Below are 22639 nucleotides of genomic sequence, written 5' to 3'. Positions count from 1 at the left end.
TCCAGGCATTCTTCTGCAAATGAAAATGAGATTGTACGTGCAGTAAGAAAATATCAGGCTCTCTTTACACGTGGTAGAATGAGTGGCAAGCTTAAGGTGGGATGCAGTTTGACATCTGTCACCCTACAATTTGGAGCTGATAAAAGCACTGTTTCACAAGTTTGGAAAGCTTTACAAATTATAGTTACAGCTATAAGAAAGGTTGGTGGTGGTGGACCAAGGAAAAATTGGTGACTGATGACCGATAGGTGTCTCAGTTTACTGTGGCCAGAGGACTTCATAAAAATGGCTTATTCACCTGATGTCCTGAATGCCTCATGCCATTGACAGCAGCCCATCGATGGCACTGTTTACAGTGATGTAGAGAACACAAAGACTGGACACCTCATCAATGAAGTCACATCCTCTTCATCAATGAGAGTCATTTCAGTCTGACGATCAATTATCGGCATCAGCAAATATGGAAAGATCAGGCCTTTCATCCAACTAACATCAGGGAAACAGACTGTTGAGGTGGTCCTGGTGTGCTTGTATGGGAAGGCATTATGATAAACAGATGGATGAAGCTCCACATTTTCAACAGAGGTTCATTTAACAGGAAGTTACTCTTCCTCGAGTATGTCTATTCCAGGGTGCCATTGGTCCTGACTTTGTTTTTGTGGATGAAAATGCATGACAGGACTCATGTTGTTGAGGAGATTTTGGAAAGTGAAGATATCCACAGAATGCATTGGCCAGCATGCTCCCCTGATTAAAATTCCATTGAAAACATGTGCAGAAACTTAAGGGAGATGCCTGGTGACATGATCTTATGTGCCAGACAACATTAAAGAACTGAAACAAATGCTCCCTGTTACATAATCTGGTGTTGAGAATTGACAGGCAGCACAACACAACCATTGCAGTTAAGGGAAGTCATATCCCTTACTAAGGCATTTTGGTCTGTTGTTCTTCCTCTTGGCCAGACAGTTTTTGTACTAACACCATTCTTTCAACAAAGCCTTTTTCTGTTTGTTCCGTATCAGATGCAGCCTATTCATTTTTTATACTATAATATCATCATCCTTTAAGTATTGTATTGTGCCTCTATAGTACGAACTTCATGTCTCCAAGTTGATATTTTGTGGAATTACAGCCCAAATCAGAAAAATTGCTTATGCGTTGCATACTAGTATACTTTAGTTATTATCAACTGACACAATCAAATCCTAATTTAACATACGTTAAGGAATTACTGAAAATTATCATAAAGTCAAGATTACAATTAAGTTGAAAAAATATCTTAACTCATTTTTAGACTTGATATATATAAAATGCTAAAAGTTGTTGTTTGCACTTATTAATTATGCATCTGTATTTTATTTTAAGTACACAGAAAAAATATTACATAAAAAAACTTAAGGCTAATTTTCATTTGATTTATGTCTTTTGAACTAGACCAAACAAAACAAGTGTTAAATCAAAATTGGATTATATTTTTTGAATTATCTGTAAAACTTATCTTGATAGCAGTGTTATTCAATTTCTGAAATGCCATAAAAGAAGAAAGTGGAAATTATAATTTATTTACTGTGTCAAGCAGTAAATCATTTTATTTCATAGCATACCAAAAAAGGGATATTTAAATACAGTAAATAAAAATAGCATCTGTAATGAGTATTACCTTCAAAATCAAAAAGAGTAAATATTTAAAAATTAATATAGATGTAAAAAATTACCTGAAGTATCGATGCAAATAAAAATATAGAAAATTTAGGTTGCCTCCAAGTTTATCCATCAGCTTTAACGATACATAAGCTACAAGAAGACCACTAAAAATATTTAAAAAATTTTAATTTTTAATTTAAATTTTTAAATTAAAAAATTTTAAATAATAAATTAAAAATTTTTAAATAATAATTTAATTATTATTTAAAATTTAAAAGACATAAACATACAATAAATAACTTTGTTACTATATGAGTAGAATAAAAACAAAATATAAGCACTTATAATATTGAACCTAAAATTTGAAATTACATACATATTAAGATATTGATATCCAAATATAGAGAGGGAAAAACTTTAGAATAACAGAATTTACTATAAATATATACAGGTCACGTCTATGAAAATTTATTTCTTGGTATTAAGACATTTAAAATTTTTACCAAATTAAACAGCTTGGACTTCAATGAGTATTCAGGCTTCCTAATACCTAGATTTTTTACAGATTCCCAAAAGATGATTTTACAACTTAGAAAATAAATTTTAGTTACATATCTATGAAATATATATATTTCATAATTTATCTTCCAAGTCCTCGATCAATTTTATCTCTGAATGCTTTCAGCAATCCTTCATTAATTTGGATCATGTTGATCCAGATTTCTTATGATGTAACAAATTTCAATATGTTTTTAATCACTCTGCAACTAATAATTTAGATACTGGTCACGAATGAATTGTATTGATCAGGACATCACCTATGCCGTTAAATGTCTTTATAAGAAAAAGATTGTGAATAACTTTTTTAGGAGCAACCACTTATGTAGTGAATAAAAGAAGTTAGTAAAAGCTACAGAACTGAAAAACATACAAATTAACATCAATAAATTTCAATTTTACAGTTGTTGTAAAGTATAAAACATCAGTTCTGGATAATTCTTGCAAATTATTTTTCATAAATGAAAGTCTAAAATAACTGGGCTAGAGATGCACAATGTTCATAAAGTACTGAGTCAGAGCGGTGGAAAAGTGTCTCTAGAAGATGCTGCAATTTGGTCAAAGAAGGGGGGGGAAGGTTATCAAGGGTATCAAATTATGAATGAAGCGAAATTGCATGTTACAAGGTCCGGCTATTAATATCCAGGACTCATGGAATAACTCATAAAAAAAAAGGTTAAACACATAGCCATTTAATATGATTCAAAGTAATCCCCATCAGCCATAATGCATGTCTATGCTCGGCTGCACAAATTTCAGAAAGAAGTTTTAAAGTCCTCTTTTGGAATGCTCTTTAATAGTGACGTTACAGTTTTCTTGATGGCTTCGACATCCTGTAATCTTATTTCCTTCATCGAATTTTTCAGCTTAGGAAATAGGAAAAAGTCTGCGGGTGCAAGTTCTGGAGAGTATGGTGGATGCTGCATTTCAATGACACCATGCTGGGCTAAGAATCGCCTCACAGGCAACACAATGTGTGGGTGGGCATTGTCATGTAGCAGCAGCCAACTCTCATTTTGTTGAAAATGGGGCCTCACTCTACGAATTCGGTTTCAAAGTTGGTCAAGAACTTCTGTGTAAAACTGTCCATTGATAGTCATGTTAGGAAGAAGAAATTCATGACGAATGAGTCCATCGCAATCGAAGAAAGTGATTAACATGACCTTGATTTTGGACTTTTCAAATCGAAATTTTTTCTGCCTTGGTGAACTTGGAGACCACCATTCAGAGCTTTGATGCTTTGTTTCAGGGTCATATTGATAACACCAAGACTCGTCTCCCGTGGCTATCCTATCTAGGAAAGCAGTGTCAGCATCAGCATTGTCGATAAGTTCGCCACATGCGTGCAGTCTCAATTGCTTTTGTTTGTCCCTTAAATGGTGAGGAACGAATCTTGCGTTTGCCTAGGTCTTGCATCAAAATTCGCCGAACCGTCTCTTTGTCCATGTTGAATTCATTGGCGAGTACTCGAATAGTCAATCCACGATCACATTTCACCATATCGCGAACTTTTTCAATTGCTTCCGACGTCCGTACGGACTGCGGCTGACCTGTGTGTGGATCATCTTCGACACTTTTGCGCCCATCCCGAAAGTGTTTAAACCATTCAAAAGTTCTTGAGTGGGATAATGCTTCCTCACCGTAAACTTGTTTTAACATTTCGTAGGTTTCTGCAGCTGTCTTGTCTAATTTGAAGCAAAATTTAATGTTAATTTTTTGCTCCATTTTCACTTCGACAACAGGAATTTAAGAGCTACGTTTTAATGTGCCTTTGCATGAGAACCACTTACTTCAGAATGGCACCGATTGCACTGCACATGCGCAAGAAAACGCTCTTCAATATGCAATCATTAGCGCCATCTTCCGACTTTTCTTTTCCTACAGTTACATCAGTCCTGGAAAGTAATAGGCGGACCTTGTAGAATAGTGGCAACTGACACCAGGTCTGGCAAAGATGAAAATGATGAAAAAGTGCAAGAAAATATGAAGGGGAAAAAAAGAATCTCAAAGAAAAATGTAATTATTTAAAATGTGAGGCTAATAAAAAATCAGAATTTATCAGTATGTTATGACTATTTAAAGCATATTCACAATTCAATAATAGAAGAAATGGACACTTAGTAACTAAAAAAAAAGATCATAAATTACTCCCAACTATTTTAACACGCAACTGACAAGCCAGGAATATGATTCAAAGTAAATTTGTCTTAAACCATGTCGAACTGTCTGCAAATTACAAATTTTTATTATTAATATTTTAATGCCATTATAATAAAAACATACTTTCTAAAACAATAAAATCATCCAGATTATGAAGTTTTGCTATTTTTTTTTAAACTTTTGTAGTTTTTAATACCTTTTAACATATATTTTAAGCTCTTTTATTTCTCTTAAATCTTCTTTTTGTCTTAAATTTGGACAGCTATGATACCCATTTAATTTGGATTAACAGGGTTCAGTTGTAACTTTTAGAGATTTGACAAAATCAGCATTTACTTTTTAAATCAAAACTGTAATAAAATAACATCAATGTGCAATCATATACAACATTCCAATAATATTCTACATATATACAAATAATGCTACATTTTCTGCATATCACAATAAGCTTTCAGAATTTTCAATATCTTTTGTCATGTTTTTATGTTATTTCATTTAATCTAGACTAGTGGTTTCTAATCTGTGCTCCATGAAACCCTAAGGGTTCAGTGCACTTCACAGGGACTATTTGGCTATTCCAGGAAAATAAATAAAAAGTAAATGAAATTGCAGAAAAAGAAATAAAGAATAGAATCAAACAGAAATTTAAAAATTATATTTAAATTGGAAATCTGCCAAGCTGGATTTTGTGTCTCCTCGAGCAGACGATTCATGGCCATTACTTAGAACTGAACATTCGAGAAGCTTCTCACTCATTTTTGATCCTTTGAAATTCCTTTTCATCTGCTCAAAGCTTCTTGAATTCTAGCCCCACATAAATGCCAGTGGCTTGTCGATTGGGAGTTAGTTAACAGTAAAAGTTCATAGTGATATCATGATTCCTTAGCAAATCTTCCACAAATTTTCTGTGTTTTGATTTCCTTATGAATTAAGTTGTATAACTAGTATATGTTTATTAATAAAGGTGATAGTGAAAATAATAAATATAATCGTGACCTTTTAAAAACAGACGCGAAAATAATAAATACGATCATGACCTTTTAAAGACAGACTATATACAAATGTGTGAAGAATATGGGAAGCCACTATGAATACCTCTTGTTGCACAGTGGAGTAAGATGATCCTCTCAAGACACTGACATGTACACAGAAAGGCAACCAGTTGCATTAAAATATCAGTGGCATTAATTTTTTATCTGATGTCTTAATTTATGCCCACAGTGCCCTATAATTACATCATTAAAAAATTAAATTGTAACTCACTTCTATAACGAGCAATAAAAATTTCAAATAACAAGTATTGAGTGAATATGTGCTTGAATTTAATTCCAGGTAATGATTAACTCATTAAAAACCAAATTGATTGTAATAAGTTTGATGAGGCTCTCAAGAATAATGTAAAATATGAGGTAATACAAATTGGTATGTTTCATTGAACTTTGGAAGAACCTTTAACCACTTCACGATGGCATGTTGCTGAACTAAAAACCCTTGGCAGATGGATATGTTATATATGCATCATCACAAATGTTTCTAGCAGCCGGGTGATGCACTGGTGCATTGCTGCTTGCATTGATCTTCCAGACAAGTGTTGCATATATGCATTCTCAAACATACACATTCTTTTAGAATTTTTTTAAATCACTACATGGCACTCTGTGTCCACCACAGTTAGCTTATTTGAACATATGCATTGTTGACCTTGTGTCTGTGAAATATTTTCTGATTATGGCAATTCGTTTAGATCAGTGATGGTGAACCAAATGCACGCGTGCAACAGTCAGCACACAGAGCCTCATCAGCCGTCATGCACCTAATATTACTTTCTTAATCAATAATCACAATAAAATGATACTATCCCATACAGCACTCTGAGTTGCTATGCAATTGCAGTGACCTCTCAATGTTGCATTTTCTTAACATTAAATTTGTGCCCCCTGTTCAACGTCGTAGAAATGTCGCATTGTGATGTGGATGTCGTACGGATGTCACATACATGTCACAGCAAACGTTTAATGTGACGACAAGAATTTTGCAGTCTTCCCCACCCTGACCTTTCTTGACCTTGCTCACATAATTCTTCTTTAATGGGAGGTATTCTTGCATGCTGACCTACCCTCCAATTCATTGCTATGTGTTTCAGTAAACCTTTCTAAATAAATTATTATGCTAATAGCTTGCAGTTTTAATTATTTCTTTTTTATTAAAAATATTAACAGTTTTTATTGATGTGGTACTTCAAAATCATTGAACTATATTCTGTGGTGAATGAATTCACATTCTACCATATCTAGTGTTATTAAGAGAGATTGACGAAAGAGTTTGTTGTCCATATAGCGTTTGTTTGTCTTAAGGATCTTTGTGACCATTTTTTTTAGTTCTGTTCGCCGAACACATCGTCTGTGCTACATTTTCAGGTAAGCACTGTTTATTGTATATTGGTGTGAATGATATCAGTAATAATTAATACATAATAATAAAAGCGTAGTTTAAATGCTATAAACAAAAAGAAATACTGGCAGTTGATTAACTTTTATTTGTATTACAAAGAGTTCAGAAGCAAGGGCCATTATCAAAGGTTTACTCTCATTTTTTGTCTAACTGCTTAGAAATTTTAATTTAGGGAGTTTAATTTGGTAGATATAATTCACTTTTTGTTGTTTTTAATGTTAAAAGATAATGTGAAGAAAGAACTGATTTTATGCATTTTACTGCAGTACTTTCATCGTGTTCAGCTATTTTTCGAAATTATTCGCAAAATAATTACAGTCAAAAGTCATTAATTCGGACACCTATAATCCAAAATGATCTATAATCCGGACCTCAAAGCTAAAAACTTTCTGCGCATGCGTCGCATTGACACATGCGCATAGGCTTTTACGCGTGCGTGTAAGATCTTTATGACTGCGCATATGCGTGTGCGCAAGTGCAGAATAGGTTCTCGCCTGCACGTTTTATGTATAACAAACGGTATAAGCTAAAATTATCTAATTATCTATTTCAGTTAATGTTGATGATTGCGTTGTTCCTTAATCTTCAAATTGGATCCGGCTTATTATTTTTTGCAGACTGTAAGAGCAATTTTATAAAAGTAAACTTGAACTTTCGATTATGTCAAATAGAATTTCCGAGGCTGGAGCTCCCAAAGGATCTACAAAACGAAAGTATGTTTCGATGTCCATCAAACAAAAAGTGGAATTACTGCAAAAAAATGGATAAAGACATGAAGCAGGTGACAGAGAGGTTAGTGAAAACGAAAAAATTTCGATTGACAAGTTAGTCGGTATTCTCGGCACAGCAATTACGGGACTTGAACAGCGAAACTTTGTAATTGAACAAGAAATTATGTCTGTTTATAGTATTAAAGAGAAAGTATTATCACATAAAATGAAGCAACTTAAACAACTTACATTAAAAGAAATGTTTAATAAAGTAAACAAATAAATATTAAGCTTTTTTTTTTTTTGTAAATTTTGATACCCTTTAGATCATAATTGTTCTTTATTTCAGAAATTACTGTTTCATATTTTTAATTTTAGAATTCCTGCATGCCATCTTACGAGATTTAAACTGATGATCTATAATCTGGAAAAATCGATAATCCGGAATCGCCGAAGTCCCGACGAGTCCGGATAAACGACTTTTGACTGCACTTACTTCCATGTGTGGACTTAGCGTTACATTATAAATGATGCCATACTTTCATAACCATGTTTTAGTTATATAAAACACGTTTTTTAATTACTATAACTTTACTAATGGTGTATTACTTTAACCCTTTGTTGCTCAATGTTCCACTTCATGAAACACCCAACTTGAATCGCTTCTGAAACCGTTAAATTCAACCGTAAATGGATAAAAATGAATAAAAATACCATTATAATATACTTTGAACCTTTATTTTTAAATAGTACAAGGCAACATATCAAAAGGAGACCCAGAATTGTTACCTATGATGTGTTATTAAAATCCACTTATTTTCAAGTAATTTTCTCTATTTTTTTGTGACACAAAAAAAAATTGTTTGAAAAAGAATTTCTGTATAATTTTAATGACTGTATATTATCTGTTCTCTGTTTTTTAAAATTTTTCATACAAAAAACATGTGCAGAATCATCGAATAAAACATGGTGTTCCATCAGCGTGAACACTACACCTTTAGCAATCTCATGCTATTATGCATCAGAACATCTGTTCTTAGGAGAAACATCTGCTGTATACATTTTCTGTTGTTTTGGGGGAAATGAATTCAAACAAAGCAGTATTGAAGGTGAGGTGTGGTTTGTAATAAGAAAACCCTAACATTAGCATCTTGAAATTTTTGTGAATTAAGGCGGGAATTTTATCAATAGCTTGAGTCATCCTGTCAGTAGCTTGAGTCATCACAAAACAAGTTTTGTGTGCAAAACCTGCAAAGTTGGTTTGTGGTTCCATCAAAAAGGTGTGACATGCTTTGAACAATTTCATGAAGCTAAGAAATCGAAAAATATGTAAATATTTTTTACATAGGACTTGTGTATATACATATATTTATATCATTTATCCATATATATTCAAGAATATCGTGTTTATCCAGAAAAACATGTACATGTAATACATTGTTTACATTGTACAAAACATGTAATACATTGTTTTTTCATTACTATACAAAAGCTTCTACTCATTTTCGTGTTTCACTACAATGCTCGCATAGTCGCACTTTAAGAGCTCTGGCAGCGCAGCGTTGCACCTCATGGAACACCCCCACAAAATTAAAAGGTAAATGCAATTTTTACAAAATTTTACATGCATAGTCCTTTAGGCTTAAATAGACTGAATACAACTTTTTTTTTGTTGAAATTCTGACTTTAAAGTATAGTGCACCACAAGGGGTTAAAACACTGAACTTTTCCACTCAACTTTTCTACGTGTTTCCTATATGTAAATTTCTGAAATTATTTTTTAAATTTATTATGTCAAATCTTTTCTTTTCACAAATTATGTCACACTTTTACGTATAATATATTTAAGTTGTTTTGGTAAAGTAACCCAATTTCCTTATTAAGAGATTTAATTAGAGAAAAATATTTCCTAGTTTAGGTTAAATTATTTGACTATGGCAAAACACATGAGGGCTGCCTACTTAAGAGAAGGGGTGCCTTTCTAAGGAAAGTACTTGTATTCACTATACATATTAAGAAAAACATGAAAACCAACTGTGCAAAAGTATTTGTTGCTTGAGAGATTAATAGAATGTATTCATGGTATTAATTTTTTAAATAGATACATAGATTATTTAAATGATAACAATATAAAAATAATGAAATTACATTTCATCGTTACTTATATATGAAGGAAGTTAAAATTTCACTTTTGACAAAAAGAGTATAAATTAATATTAATTTGTCTCTAAAAGTACAAGTTAACTCATGTTATAAAGAAACCGAATTTTAAATTGTATTTTAAGAAAATTTCATCTATTGCAGACAATTTACTATAAATTACTATAAATCGAAATGTATGTTTAAGCTTCAATGATAAATTTGATTTGAAATAATAATTTTATTTTAAATTAATATATTTCACTTCTGCAAACAATATATTTTACTTTGTTATTATAAATTTAAAAATTACATTTAACCCTCTATTATTTAATTATCTAACCTTATCACATCTAGTTTTGCTTTAATGTATCACTTGCAGAATAGACATTGAAAAGATTTCATTGGAAACTTGGAAATCTGCATATTATAAAACACTGATTAATTAAAGTGAAATTTTTGACATACAGGGGAAGAAAAACTGATTTTAAGGTAAAATATAACTTAATGGAATCTTTTTATTGGGACAGACCTCAATTCTTTGCCGCTTTTAAATAAACAAATAAATTTGTTTGGGAATTTTATAACAGAAAGCCAATTCCTGGAGAGTCAATCGAAGGTTCTGAAAACTCCACATAATTGTGCTGTATTATACTGAAGGACAAGCAAATATTTCTTTTAATGTAAGAGGAGGAGTTTTATATTTTTGTTATCTCTTAATTTTAACAAAAGTTGCAAATTTATTAATACAAAATTAAGTAGTGGAATTACTTTTATTTTCATAAATACAGCCAATTTCAATCTGAACTTAAGTAAATAACTGAAATTCAGTTTTAATTGCATACATTCTAAAATCAAAGGCATAAACGTGTTCATACTTACTGTGCTAAAAGTAAATTAAAACCTATTTTTTATATTAAAGAAATCAAATAATCTATTTCTCTTCAGTTAAAAGTATACTAAGGAAACTGTTTCTTTAATTCCCATCTAGTAAAAAACTATAATATCATTACTAAAACATATTGCCTTTTAATCTTTCCACTTTGAATTCTTTACTAAATCACTAAAACATTGTTGTAGTTACCAGTTCACTAAAATAAGAGTACATCACGCTAATCATTTAGATAGTAATACTGTGTTGGGTGGCATGCTTTTGCATCTTTAGTGACATATAGTTGACATATAGTGACATCTTTAGTTGACGTTGTATTGTGAAAAGGTAGCGATCACTACCTTTTGGCAATACAATGTCAATAATAAACTGAAATATGATGGTAAAAAATGAAAATTTTAAAATATAGTTTCATTTCATGGACATTGCACAATTCTTTAGATATATCCTTACTATCTATATTCTTTCCTGCCCAGGATAGGCAGATCAATAGGCAGATAGCCCTCATGTGCTTTGCCATAGTCCAATAAGCTAAGCTAATCTACTCATTCTTAAACATCATTATCATGTAAGATCCCAGGATAGGCAGAAACATATTGCCTTAATAAAACATTGATGCCTTTTTTACATCTTAACAGTTTGAAATCTTTTCTGATTTCAATAAAGAAATAAAATGAAAACTTTAAAGAAAGTCCAGTTTAAAGAAAAATGAAGTATTTTAAAGAAAGTAAAGCGTCAGGGCTTTATCATCAGATTTTAATATCTGAAACTAATCTCATAACTGCTTCTCCTAAATATTTTTATTACTTTCCAAATACTTATTTATGCAGTACTGTGCCCCATTACTTTCAAGTGCCTGATTCACCCAAAAACGGTGTGGCTTTGTGTTGTACAGATTCATTTAGTTTAAATTAATAACATTTGAAAGCATGCACTGTAAAATATGATCTCTTCATATTATTTAAATTAAATAAAAAACTGAATCATGTTTATATTAAAGGAGAAGGATAGCAAAAATGCCTATATTTTATGTTACAACATAATTTACATCAAAACACATTTTCCGAATTCTCATCTTTTCTCTGAAAAATCATATTAAAATAATTCCAAATGCCCTGATTTCATTGTATGCTTGCAGAAATTTGTGTATAGCAAAAAATCTTCATTGATTTTTCTCGCACTTCTATAAAGTTCATGCATCTCTGTTATTATTTTCATTGATAATCGCTTCATTCTAAATAATAATTTTAAAATTTATCTTCAATTATTATATATTAATTATTGCTGCTATCATTCAAGTCAGTATACAATAAGTGTTTACTCTCCATATGTGTTGATTAAATAAAGAACTTGTGAACTTTAACACATAAGTTTAATGTATTTCATTCAGTTTAACGTATGAGCTATGAATAGTATTTAAGCATTGCTATGAAGGTCATAGTATAGTGTATATTCTCAGAAGTGAGTAATACAGATTTTCCAAAAGTCAGCTTTGTTAACAATAATTGTTTTATGTAGTTAATTAATTTGGAAACTATGATTGTGTTGATTTATAAAAACTTTTAACTCAAAACGAGACATTTCGTTATATAACAAGATAATAAAATAGGTAAATATCCTATAAATCTAGTACTAAAACGGTTTTTCTTTCCTCCAATTATCAAAATAATTTAGCTCTTTTTCTGGAAGGAAAGCAATTAAGGAAGAAAGAAATGGACAACAGAAAACAGTATTAAAAGCTAAACTGTTAAAAAAATATTCCAGGCCAAATAGCATTTTTTTACAGTATTTCTGTTTAGAATGGGGAGGGGAAGGTATTAAGTTAAGAAATATAGTTATCATTATAAGAAATATAGTTATTATAAACATTGCAAGCCAAAGAATATTTTTTTGAAATATTTCTATTTTGAAAGAGGGGGGAACAGATATTAAATTAAGAAATAACATTAAATTTTTAATAATTTATAATAAGAACTAAGATTTTAATACAATTTAGAAAATTTGGAAAAATGTAAAGTGTCTTTAAATACTAAATTCTATAAAATGAAAGCAAAATTATTTAGCTTCTGAACAGATAATACTCAAAAAAGTATTTGCAATATAATATACTTAAAAAATGTCCATATGATCACTTTTGCATTATATATACTACGTCCAGCATTTTCTCTACACCATGGTTCATACACATATGTAATAAATATAAATGGATTACAGTTATAAAAGCTTAATATAGTGAGATACAACCATAGTACAATGAGGAAATTTCAAATGATTATATTGAATATTTTCAATAATTTAAAAATTTCAAAATTATGGAAATATTTTAATACTTTGAATTCTTTACTAAATCACTAAAACATTGTTGTAGTTACCAGTTCACTAAAATAAGAGTACATCACGCTAATCATTTAGATAGTAATACTGTGTTGGGTGGCATGCTTTTGCATCTTTAGTGACATATAGTTGACATCTAGTGACATCTTTAGTTGACATTGTATTGTGAAAAGGTAGCGATCACTACCTTTTGGCAATACAATGTCAATAATAAACTGAAATATGATGGTAAGAATGAAAATTTTAAAATATAGTTTCATTTCATGGACATTGCACAATTCTTTAGATATATCCTTACTATCTATACTCTTTCCTGCCCAGGATAGGCAGATAGGCAGATCAATAGGCAGATAGCCCTCATGTGCTTTGCCATAGTCAAATAAGCTAAGCTAATCTACTCATTCTTAAACATCATTATCATGTAAGATATAGGTTGGGGCCTAAGGGGCTTTGTTAGAGAATCTAATTCTAAGCAGGATTACACAGATCAAAAGGTTTGTGAATTGCTGATTTAGATATTATAAATCTTATAATATCTAAATCAGCAAGATTATAGATATTATAAATAATATCTATAATTATAGATATTATAAATCAGCTATGACTCCCAGCTAAGCCTAGCACGGAGTCTACTAAAGTCTTAGAAGAAAAAGGTTCAGTTTATTTATGTTTTTATGAAAAATTAATTTCATATATATAGAAACCTAGTTTTAAGATGGTAAGTAGTACTAATATGTTGCACCAATTTTCAATATTTAACACTATAATTTAAATTAAGATTCTAAATTTGAGAAATAACTAACTCCTATTATAAATTAAATCATAATTTAACATATAGTCTGAGAAAATTTTTAACTATGAAAAAGAAAAAAAAAAAAAAAAAAAGAGCAAACTGGATTTTTTTGTTTTTGCTTTTCCCACTAACCTGATGAAATAAAATGTATCAACTGCAAAAGTTCCATTTGCAAATAGCTGAGATGAAAAATCTGATGGTGCACCTGCTGCAGCTCTTGGATTACCTGCACAGGGAAGGAAACAAAAAGCATTTCATTTTACAGAGCATCAGAGCTCCTAAAAAATTAAATCACCATGCATTTTGAATAAAATTCTACTAAGGTTGTTGCATATTACAGAAAACTAATTCACTTTAAAATAGTTTCATTAGCAAAGATTTGAAATAAAAAATCTACAAAAAATATCGTTTCATAAAAAATCTACAAAATGTTCAGTTTTTCATATAATCATAATTAAACAAAACTATAAAAACCTTTCTTTCCCTTTCTTCCCAAAATTTAAAAATTTCTACAGTGAAAGAAAAATTGCAGAAGAGGATAGCATTGTTATCTGATAAAAAGTAATATAGGAATTCCTCCCCCCCTCCTCACAAAAAAGCAATGTTATCATGCAGTGTTCTTTGAAAGAAAGCATAATGTGCCTTAAATTCAATTTTTAAAGCATATTAATTATTAAGAAATATTAATGAACAATATGAGAATTAAAAAAATAAAATATTATCTATTTTGCTGCATTCAGAAATGTTGTGCAAAGGAGGTAAAACGAAGAAAGAGAATTATATTCTTCTGATACCAAAACTGATATCTGATCAAACAAACTGAAATTTTGCACATAAAACAGAATCTACACAAAATGCTTTCACATATAAAACACAATACACATAAAACAGAATCTATACAAAATGTTAAATAACTTTGATATTCAGTACTTACGAAAATACAAATTTTGAGATGCAAAGGAGTATGTATGCCCAAAGATGATCAATGTCATGCTCAGGAATCTTAGTCCATGGAGGGCTTTAATATTTTGTGCACCATTCTCAACAGTAAAAAGTTTCTTGGCACTTTTTGTCAAGGAGAAAGCCAATACACATTGCATAGCCTTACTGTGCTCTAAATTGATAATCATTAATTAGCAAAATTAACTGCACACAGAAATAACTGAAAAGAAAATAAAGAAATGCAAATAAAATGAAAAATTCATAATAACTTTTAGTCTTTTCTCCACACAATACTTCAGTAGAAGCAGTTGTTGCAGTGCCATTCCCACAGCAAGAAGTTTTTGAATTATCTGTATTAAGTAGGCAGTCTAATATTGTAGCGAATATTGCAAAAGCCACGAATAGTAACAGCACACACCTGAAAATGAGTTATATTTACATAAAATACACAAGCACAGTAATGTTTATGAACACTTTATGAAAAGAATAAATACAATGTCTATGATTATAATGATATAATATCACAAAAATTAAAGCACATAATTCATTCAGAATGTTCTAAAATAATCTGATTAAGATTATATATCTCAGCACACATTTGTTAAATTTGAGATTTCAATAAATTTTCATCTAGTCAGTTGAACTTTTGTAACTGCATTACGTTACGCAAATTGTAAAGCATTTCTTTAATATTTATGAATTGATAAATGCAACAATTGCTTTGAATGCTCAAACTAGAATATTTAATGACTATATCAAATATATGGTTGTAATGAAGTTTTCTGCCAAAAAACGTTCTTAATAAAGTTTAAAAAAACAACAACATGAAAGCAGTACCTATAGTGTGGGTAGTAATCACCACCAGCATGTAGCAAATGTGTTGCAATATTTTGGTGGTTTTTTAATGCCTTCAGCCTAGAAACTTGGTGGCCGTGAGTCCAAAAGCAGATAAACCTCATTTCAATGTCCTGTGCAAAATGGAATATAGCACCAGCAATACGTAGCTGTAGATGTGAAAAAAGGTAGAAGTCCGATAGAACAATGTCAGGGCTATATGATGGATGTGGCAAAAGATCCCATTTGAGTCCAGCTGGTGAATGCAGACACATATGATCTTGCATTATCTTGATGGAATATCACGTTTTGGGGGCGAAGTTAGTTCGACGTTTTTCCTTGATAGCAGCATCAACACGTACTAGCATCTTAGTGTACACCTTACTGTTGAGGGTTTTACCTTTTTTCCAGATACCCTTTGTGGGCAATACCACAGCAATCCCACCAGATACAAAGCATGATCATTCTGTTAGTCAAATTGCACTTTGCAAAGCTGCCAATGGCCTCACCAGGCAGAGACCAACCCACTTTTCGGCCTGTGCTGTTGAGGTAAATCCACTTTTCATTTCAAGTAACGATCTGGTCCAGATATTTGTCCTTGCAGTAATATTTGAGCAGATTAGTGCAGGCCCGAACATGTCTGTCCTTATTTGCTTAAGTCAACTCATGTGGCACCCAGTGATTGACTTGTATGTCAAGTTTATGTGATGCATACCACGACTAATAGACATGGCATTAACCTCTAAGTCCTTAGCAAGCTCTCGAGTGGTTGCATACTGATCTTCCACAAGTTCCTGCAGGTGAGCCTCATCAACATCAGTAGGTTGGCCACAGCGCTCTGCTTCTTGAATGTCCTCGTTTTTGAATTTTCGGTACCAAACCTTCACAGTGTATCTGATACAAAATTAGTACCTAAAGCTGTATCCATAATTTGGTGACATTCTGTAGCTGACTTTTTGCAACTTTTTTGGAAGTAAATGATGGTTCTAATCTGGTAGTATGATAGTTCCATTTCAGGCACCATGTACTTAATGATAATGATATTTTTTTCACAAATTTCACAGCCCAATGTTTTAAAGCAAGTCTTTTTCTTTCAAATGCCAAAAATCATTTGACAAAATATGATTAAACATGGCAACACGAATTGTTTTCAACAACATTTGTGGTGATGGGGAAACTTTCATTCAAACCCAATTCTTAAAAAAATTAATTAAAATTTCGACCTTTAAAAAAATTACAATTTTAGGCTTAACCCCATTTTAGCATTGCAGTTATTTAAAAATATGAGAAGTGAAAAGTAATTATTTTCTTTTTTTATTCTTAAATATAAACAGCTAAGTAGTTAATTTTTGTAAACTTAGAACTTGGAAATTATTTTTTTTAAGAGAAACAGCATTGATTTATATCATACATTGGCTAACAGAAATACAGGAATATAGCCATATAATTTTCTAAAAATTATATATAAGGAAAGGAATTAATTTTATAATGATTTTTCTATATTCAGTTTCATAAAGATGCAATATAAGTTCTTGGCACTAATGGTGTGATGTAAGAGAAAAGTTATCAAAGACGATTAAACAATGCCAAGTTCTTAGCACATATTCTTATTTTACCTTAATATATATTTAAAACATAAAAAAACTGCTATTCATCAGGCATGAAATAGAATTTACTTTAACACAAATATAATTATATATAATTAAACGTCCTCTATAAAAGGCATCCTACAGCGCAAACTGGTGAATGGAATGCAAGAAAATTTTGTACATGGGCATACATTTTGCACATGAGATGCACTCACGGAATTTCGGAAAACATTTTTTAGTTCCAAAATGTCCACGAGAGAGCGTCTTTTCGGGAAAACATGAAATTTAACACAATAAACGACCAAAACGAAATACAGAGACAATATTAACATTTATTGACTAATTTCTGATCACCTTGTCATCAAACCACATTAAGTAAGGGTAAGGGAGAAACAAAAACAGTTCAGTTTGCAGAAACAAGAACAGATTAGGAAGAAATTGCACAAGAGGAGCAGTTGTTAATTGTGTCTAGGACGATGTAGGGAAAGGTGCTCCACGTGACCACCCTCATTCACCTGCAAAAATTTCAAGTCGATGGACAGTGTGTTTAACAGCAGATTGTAACTAATCAGTTGTGAGGCTTCGCACATGAAGCGTTATGGAGTTCTTTAAGTCATTCAATGTTGCAACACCACCATGATACACCAGACATTTTAAATAGCCCCATAACCAGAAATCGCACGGAGTTAGATCCGATGAACGTGGTGGCCATGAATTAGGAAAGGAGCGACTAAAACATTCCTCTGGTAAGTGCAATAGCACCTTCACAGACCCATGGATATGTAGAGGTGCACCATCCTGCATGAAAATGGTTGATGTAAGGATCCACCTTTGCTGTAGTTGCGGCACAACAACAAACGTCTGCAGCATGTCATGGTACCGATGGCCCATAACGGAACATGTGACAGGCCCACGTTCACCGATTTCCTCAAAGAAGAATGGTCCAAGGATGAATGTTGCCATGAATACACACAGAATCTTTGGAGACTGTAGGGAAATTTCAGTGTGGATCAGTGGATTTTCCTTAGCCCAAATGCGGCGATTCTGTGTGTTGAATGTCCCACTGAAGTAGAAACGAGCCTCATCGTTCCACAGAATATTCCAAGGCCATGACAGATCAATAGTCATTCTGTTGAGAAAACTGACTGCGAATGAGAAACCTTGTGGCTTGTCGTTATCAAGCAGCTCCTGGTTATGGTGGATCTTCAGAGTAAAAATATTTAACACATCAAGTAAAATACCATATTTGACGGCATATAAGATGCACCCTTATTTAGAAGGCCACACACAAGGGAAAAAAGTTTCAATAGTACGCGCAAAAGCGTGGTACCACAATAACTTAAAATGTGATTTATTTTAGTTCTCACGTTTCGTAAAAGTCAAATAAACAATCATTTAATGCAATTACCAAACATATTTTTATTAAGGAAAATTACCGAAATGCCTTGCTGAAATTACCAAAATGCTGCTGGTGGACCAAAACGCCTTTCTGCTGCTCTTTCCATGCACTTTGGCGTAGTTTAACACTCCTAGTTTATACTGAATTGTATAGCTTAATCTCTTGTTTCCTGTAGTCATATTTTCCAGGGTATTTTTTTAAACAAATAGTTTTAAGCACCGATACCGACACATTTATACAGAGTAGCACCGATACCGACACGTGTGTCGGCTGAGTTGAAGAAAGTCTATGTAAAAGAAGGAAAGGCTCCATAGACGTAATGTGACTGTCGAACCTGTTCGAACTCCGACATCAGCTTCGAGCTTTGGCGCTTTTTGGCGACAGATATTTCACGCATGCGGAAAATAATTATGGCAGATGTAGAAAAAGTTATGTGTGTCTAGACATTTATCCGGGCTAAAAATAGCATTCAGTATTGTCCCAGCATTCAGTCCCCCCCCCCAAATAATTTTTTAAATGATGGAAAAAGGGTGTTTTTTTGTTTTTTTTTCCCAGTATATCACATGTGACTGTTAGTGTTTTCTGCAATCTGCAATTTCCAAATTTTTTAACATTCAAGATTTTTAAATCCACAATTGCCATTTCTAGTACTTCTCAGATAATAACTATTATTTATATGGGTTATTTTTAAAATTAGCCAGAAAAGCATATTTTTTGTATTCATGGATTTTAATTAAAACCGTATTGACATTGAGGGCAGTCAGATACAGGTACTTTTTCTTTAGCAAAAATTAGCAAAACAATTTTGCTTTTCGAGGAAATATTCTAAAATATAATTTTTACAAACTGCATAAAAAACCTTAAAATTATTCAACATATAACTAGTTTCTGCCATGGTTTTAAATACAGAAGCAAAGTGACAGTTTGATAAAAGAAAAAGTATAGTAACATTAGCCACACCAAAAAAAGAGGGAGACAGCCCTTTTTCCCCCAGTGTATCAAATGTGACTGTTTATGACTGTGATCTGTTTTCTGCAATCTTCAATTTTCCAAATTTTATGACACACAAGATTTTTAAATGCACTACTGCCATTTCTTCTTTCTTCAGATATTATTTATATGGGTCATTTTTAAAATTAGCAAAAAAAGCATATTTTTCCCCTACAGATTTTGAATAAACTCTATTAATATTCAGAACAATAAGACACAAGTACTTTTTTTAGTAAAAATTAGCAAAGCAATTTTGCTTTTGAAGGAAAGGAACCTTTGTCTAATTGTCCACGACAGTCATACAGTTTTATTCAAAATATACGCCAACAATGGAGATACCACCTACATACCACTGGAGACAGCATGGCATGGTTGGCCATATGGTCTCCCACCATCACTGCTAAATAATGCAGGTACAGGCAAGAGCTTCGCCAGCACCTCTGTAAGTACCACAGGTGATTGAAATATTGCTCAAGCTACCTAACTGTTAAGATTTAAGGGAAAACACCTGATGCGTGGCCCATAGGTCTTCACCCTCTTCCCTTACCATCAACCTCTCGAAAAGACTTGGATTAACGTGTATTTTGAGTGTTTCCTCACAGCACAGACACTATAGGCTTACAAACATTTGTGTCTTCTCTTGGATTCAAGCCTGGGCCCACTGATATGACAGTTTGCATCTCTAATTACTATACAAACTTGATGGCCTTTTAACAGACGTGAGACTGATTGTCAACGAGAGCAGAACTCCATTATAGCCTCTATTCAGGGCTGGTGATAGACCTTTTGCTGCCTGGTGCAAAATCCACAATTAAAAGTTTCTGCCACTAGTTCCTTCCTAGAAGTTTACTGCCTCTAGATTCTGACGCATTAACTGCACATGCTCTGGCACTGGCCCTTCCTTCATTATAAACTGAATGTACAACATGAATAGTATTTGACTGGTTGAGATCAACATAACACCTACTGTTGGCCATCTGTGTTATATAAGCCAGTATCAGAGAAGTATCTTCTAATAATTTGCATAAATACTACTGGATCTCCTGGTCTTAGTGCATGATGTTCAAGTTCACTTGCAGGATGGTAGAGACCATTATACATCATACTTCTAATGTGACAACCCATTCAAACAGAAGTTTGTCTATGGTCACTGCCGGCTGCCATTAGAGTTCATCATTACTCTCACAACCACTAGTAGACACACTGTTGAATGGTGTTGATATATTGACCTAGGCAATATATAAGAGTAATAAATCAACATCTCCACATTCAAGGGGTCCCTCACTATTCATTCTTTGCAGTTGATCGTAAATAGCATGTCAACAAACTCAGGATAGAACTCTATCAAACCACAAAACTAAACCAATTTTCTAAAATCCCATGTGGCAAAAATAAAAGACCCCCCCCCAAAAAAAATGCAGCAATCAGAGTTTTATACCATTGAAGCCCCACCTACATACCACTGACTAGAGCTAGGCGCTTAAAAATTAAATAATGTGCATATCTTAACTATACCTCCCGGGATTGCATTACATTGGTTTAATATTATACTATGACAGTAGCAGCTTCACAGGCCTGATAACACAAACCCAGTTCCAATGACCAGAAAGATGGTGTGGTTTAGGTTTTTTTGAGTGGGCTAGTACGATGGCCAGAAACAAGTGTACATAGTTTGCCTCTCCCCTGGCTGGTCTCCAAAACTGAGGTGAAGAATGAACACCTGGTGGCCCAATTCAGCCTAGAGGGTTAAAAAGAGAATTCTTCTTAAACCTCTCCCTGACGGGATTGAGGCCCTTAAAGTGTAGCAAGTGAATGTGTATTATCCCTATTTTGAGGATATTTCTGTGGACACTGACCAGCTCTCTAGCCTAATACGATGGAGATTGTTTATGGGGTCTCGCCTTAGCTGCAGGAAAGGTTAACATAATTTGATTGACTGATATCTTAGCTACAACCTATAATCCTCTCCTACTTGGTGTTGCAAATGCAATGCTATAAACATATAAACCAAAAATATGATATAATGCTATAATAAAAACCGATGCTATAATACATACACTGACTACCAATAAGTATTTGGACACCTATGCAAATGACGATATCTGCGGTCCTAAGGTAAGTCAGGGACTCCACCGGTATATATCGTGTAGGAAACAACATCGGCTTTAGTCGCATGCAATATGCCTCGCAGTTCGGAGCTCTCTGATTTCGAGAAAGGTATAATTATCGGGTATCACAAATTTGGCTGATCCTTAAGGGACATATCTAGCGATCTGAAGTACCCAAAATCGACAGTAGCCTATGTGATTAAGAAGTGTAAGGCGAGCGGTTATTGTCTGAATGTTCCCCGAGTCGGCAGACTAACGAAACTGGAAGATAGAGACCAACGAGTGCTATCCAGAGAAATTCAGAAGAACCGCACCCAACCGATGGCCCTCATCCGCGAGGAGTTTCAACAGGCATCCGGGAGTATTGTTTCAATGAATACCATCCGTAAGGAAGCACATCTGCTTGGTTTTCATGGTCATGCTGCTGCCCATAAGCCTTTGATCACAAAGTCCAAACGCGCTGCTCGGTTAATGTCGTGCAAAGCACATCGAAATTGGACCGTAGATCAGTGGAAACGGGTTCTTTGGAGTCACGAATCAAGGTTCACCCTTTACCGTTCGGATGGCAGGGTCTCGATTTGGCGTCTACCTGGAGAACGTCTCCTGCCAGCATGCATTGTGCCGACAGTCAAGTTCAGCGGAGGTGGAATTATGGTTTATGGGTGTTTCTCCTGGTATGGGCTGGGACCCTTGGTCCCCATTCATGGTAAACTCAACTCCGATGTCTATTTTGGATGACAATGTGCTTCCTACGTTGTGGCAGTTTTACAGGTTGGACCCCTGTTACTTTCAGGACGACAATGCCAGTTGTCATGTTTTGATGTTAACCAAGGCTTGGTATGGTGCCAATGAAGTTCATCGAATGGACTGGCCTGCCAGGAGTCCAGACCTGAACCCTATCGAGAACCTCTGGGACGAGTTGCATCGCCGAATTCACGGGTGCACTATGCACTACCTGTGCAAAATCGGTGAAAGAACTTCTATGTCTTCTCCAATCCGAGTGGAAGAAAATACTACTAGCTGTCATACAAAGACTTGTGAAAAGTATGCCCCGGAAGGACCACGCTGTAATTACCTCTTGTGGAGGCTCTAC

General features: G+C 33.2%; 1 protein-coding gene across 2 annotated transcripts in view; it reads right to left on the bottom strand.

Annotated features, from left to right (window-relative positions):
- The window catches only part of LOC118181246 (nose resistant to fluoxetine protein 6-like), a 96963-nt gene that overhangs the window by 58593 nt on the left and 15731 nt on the right, over nucleotides 1-22639 (bottom strand). For both annotated transcript variants that reach the window (XM_085822200.1, XM_085822199.1), the window contains exons 5-8: nucleotides 14896-15044; nucleotides 14619-14798; nucleotides 13817-13910; nucleotides 1719-1811 (exon numbers count right to left, since the gene is read on the bottom strand). In XM_085822200.1, coding sequence (XP_085678326.1) covers nucleotides 1719-1811; nucleotides 13817-13910; nucleotides 14619-14798; nucleotides 14896-15044 — 516 coding nt within the window. The remainder of the gene's footprint in view (nucleotides 1-1718; nucleotides 1812-13816; nucleotides 13911-14618; nucleotides 14799-14895; nucleotides 15045-22639) is intronic.

This window comes from Stegodyphus dumicola, chromosome 8 (genome assembly GCF_044657685.1).
Source record: "Stegodyphus dumicola isolate Sdum_Otavi_A_Nest chromosome 8, ASM4465768v1".
Taxonomy (NCBI): Eukaryota; Metazoa; Arthropoda; class Arachnida; order Araneae; family Eresidae; genus Stegodyphus; species Stegodyphus dumicola.
Note: the sequence above shows the minus strand (reverse complement) of the source record. Positions and strands in the feature narration are given on the sequence as shown.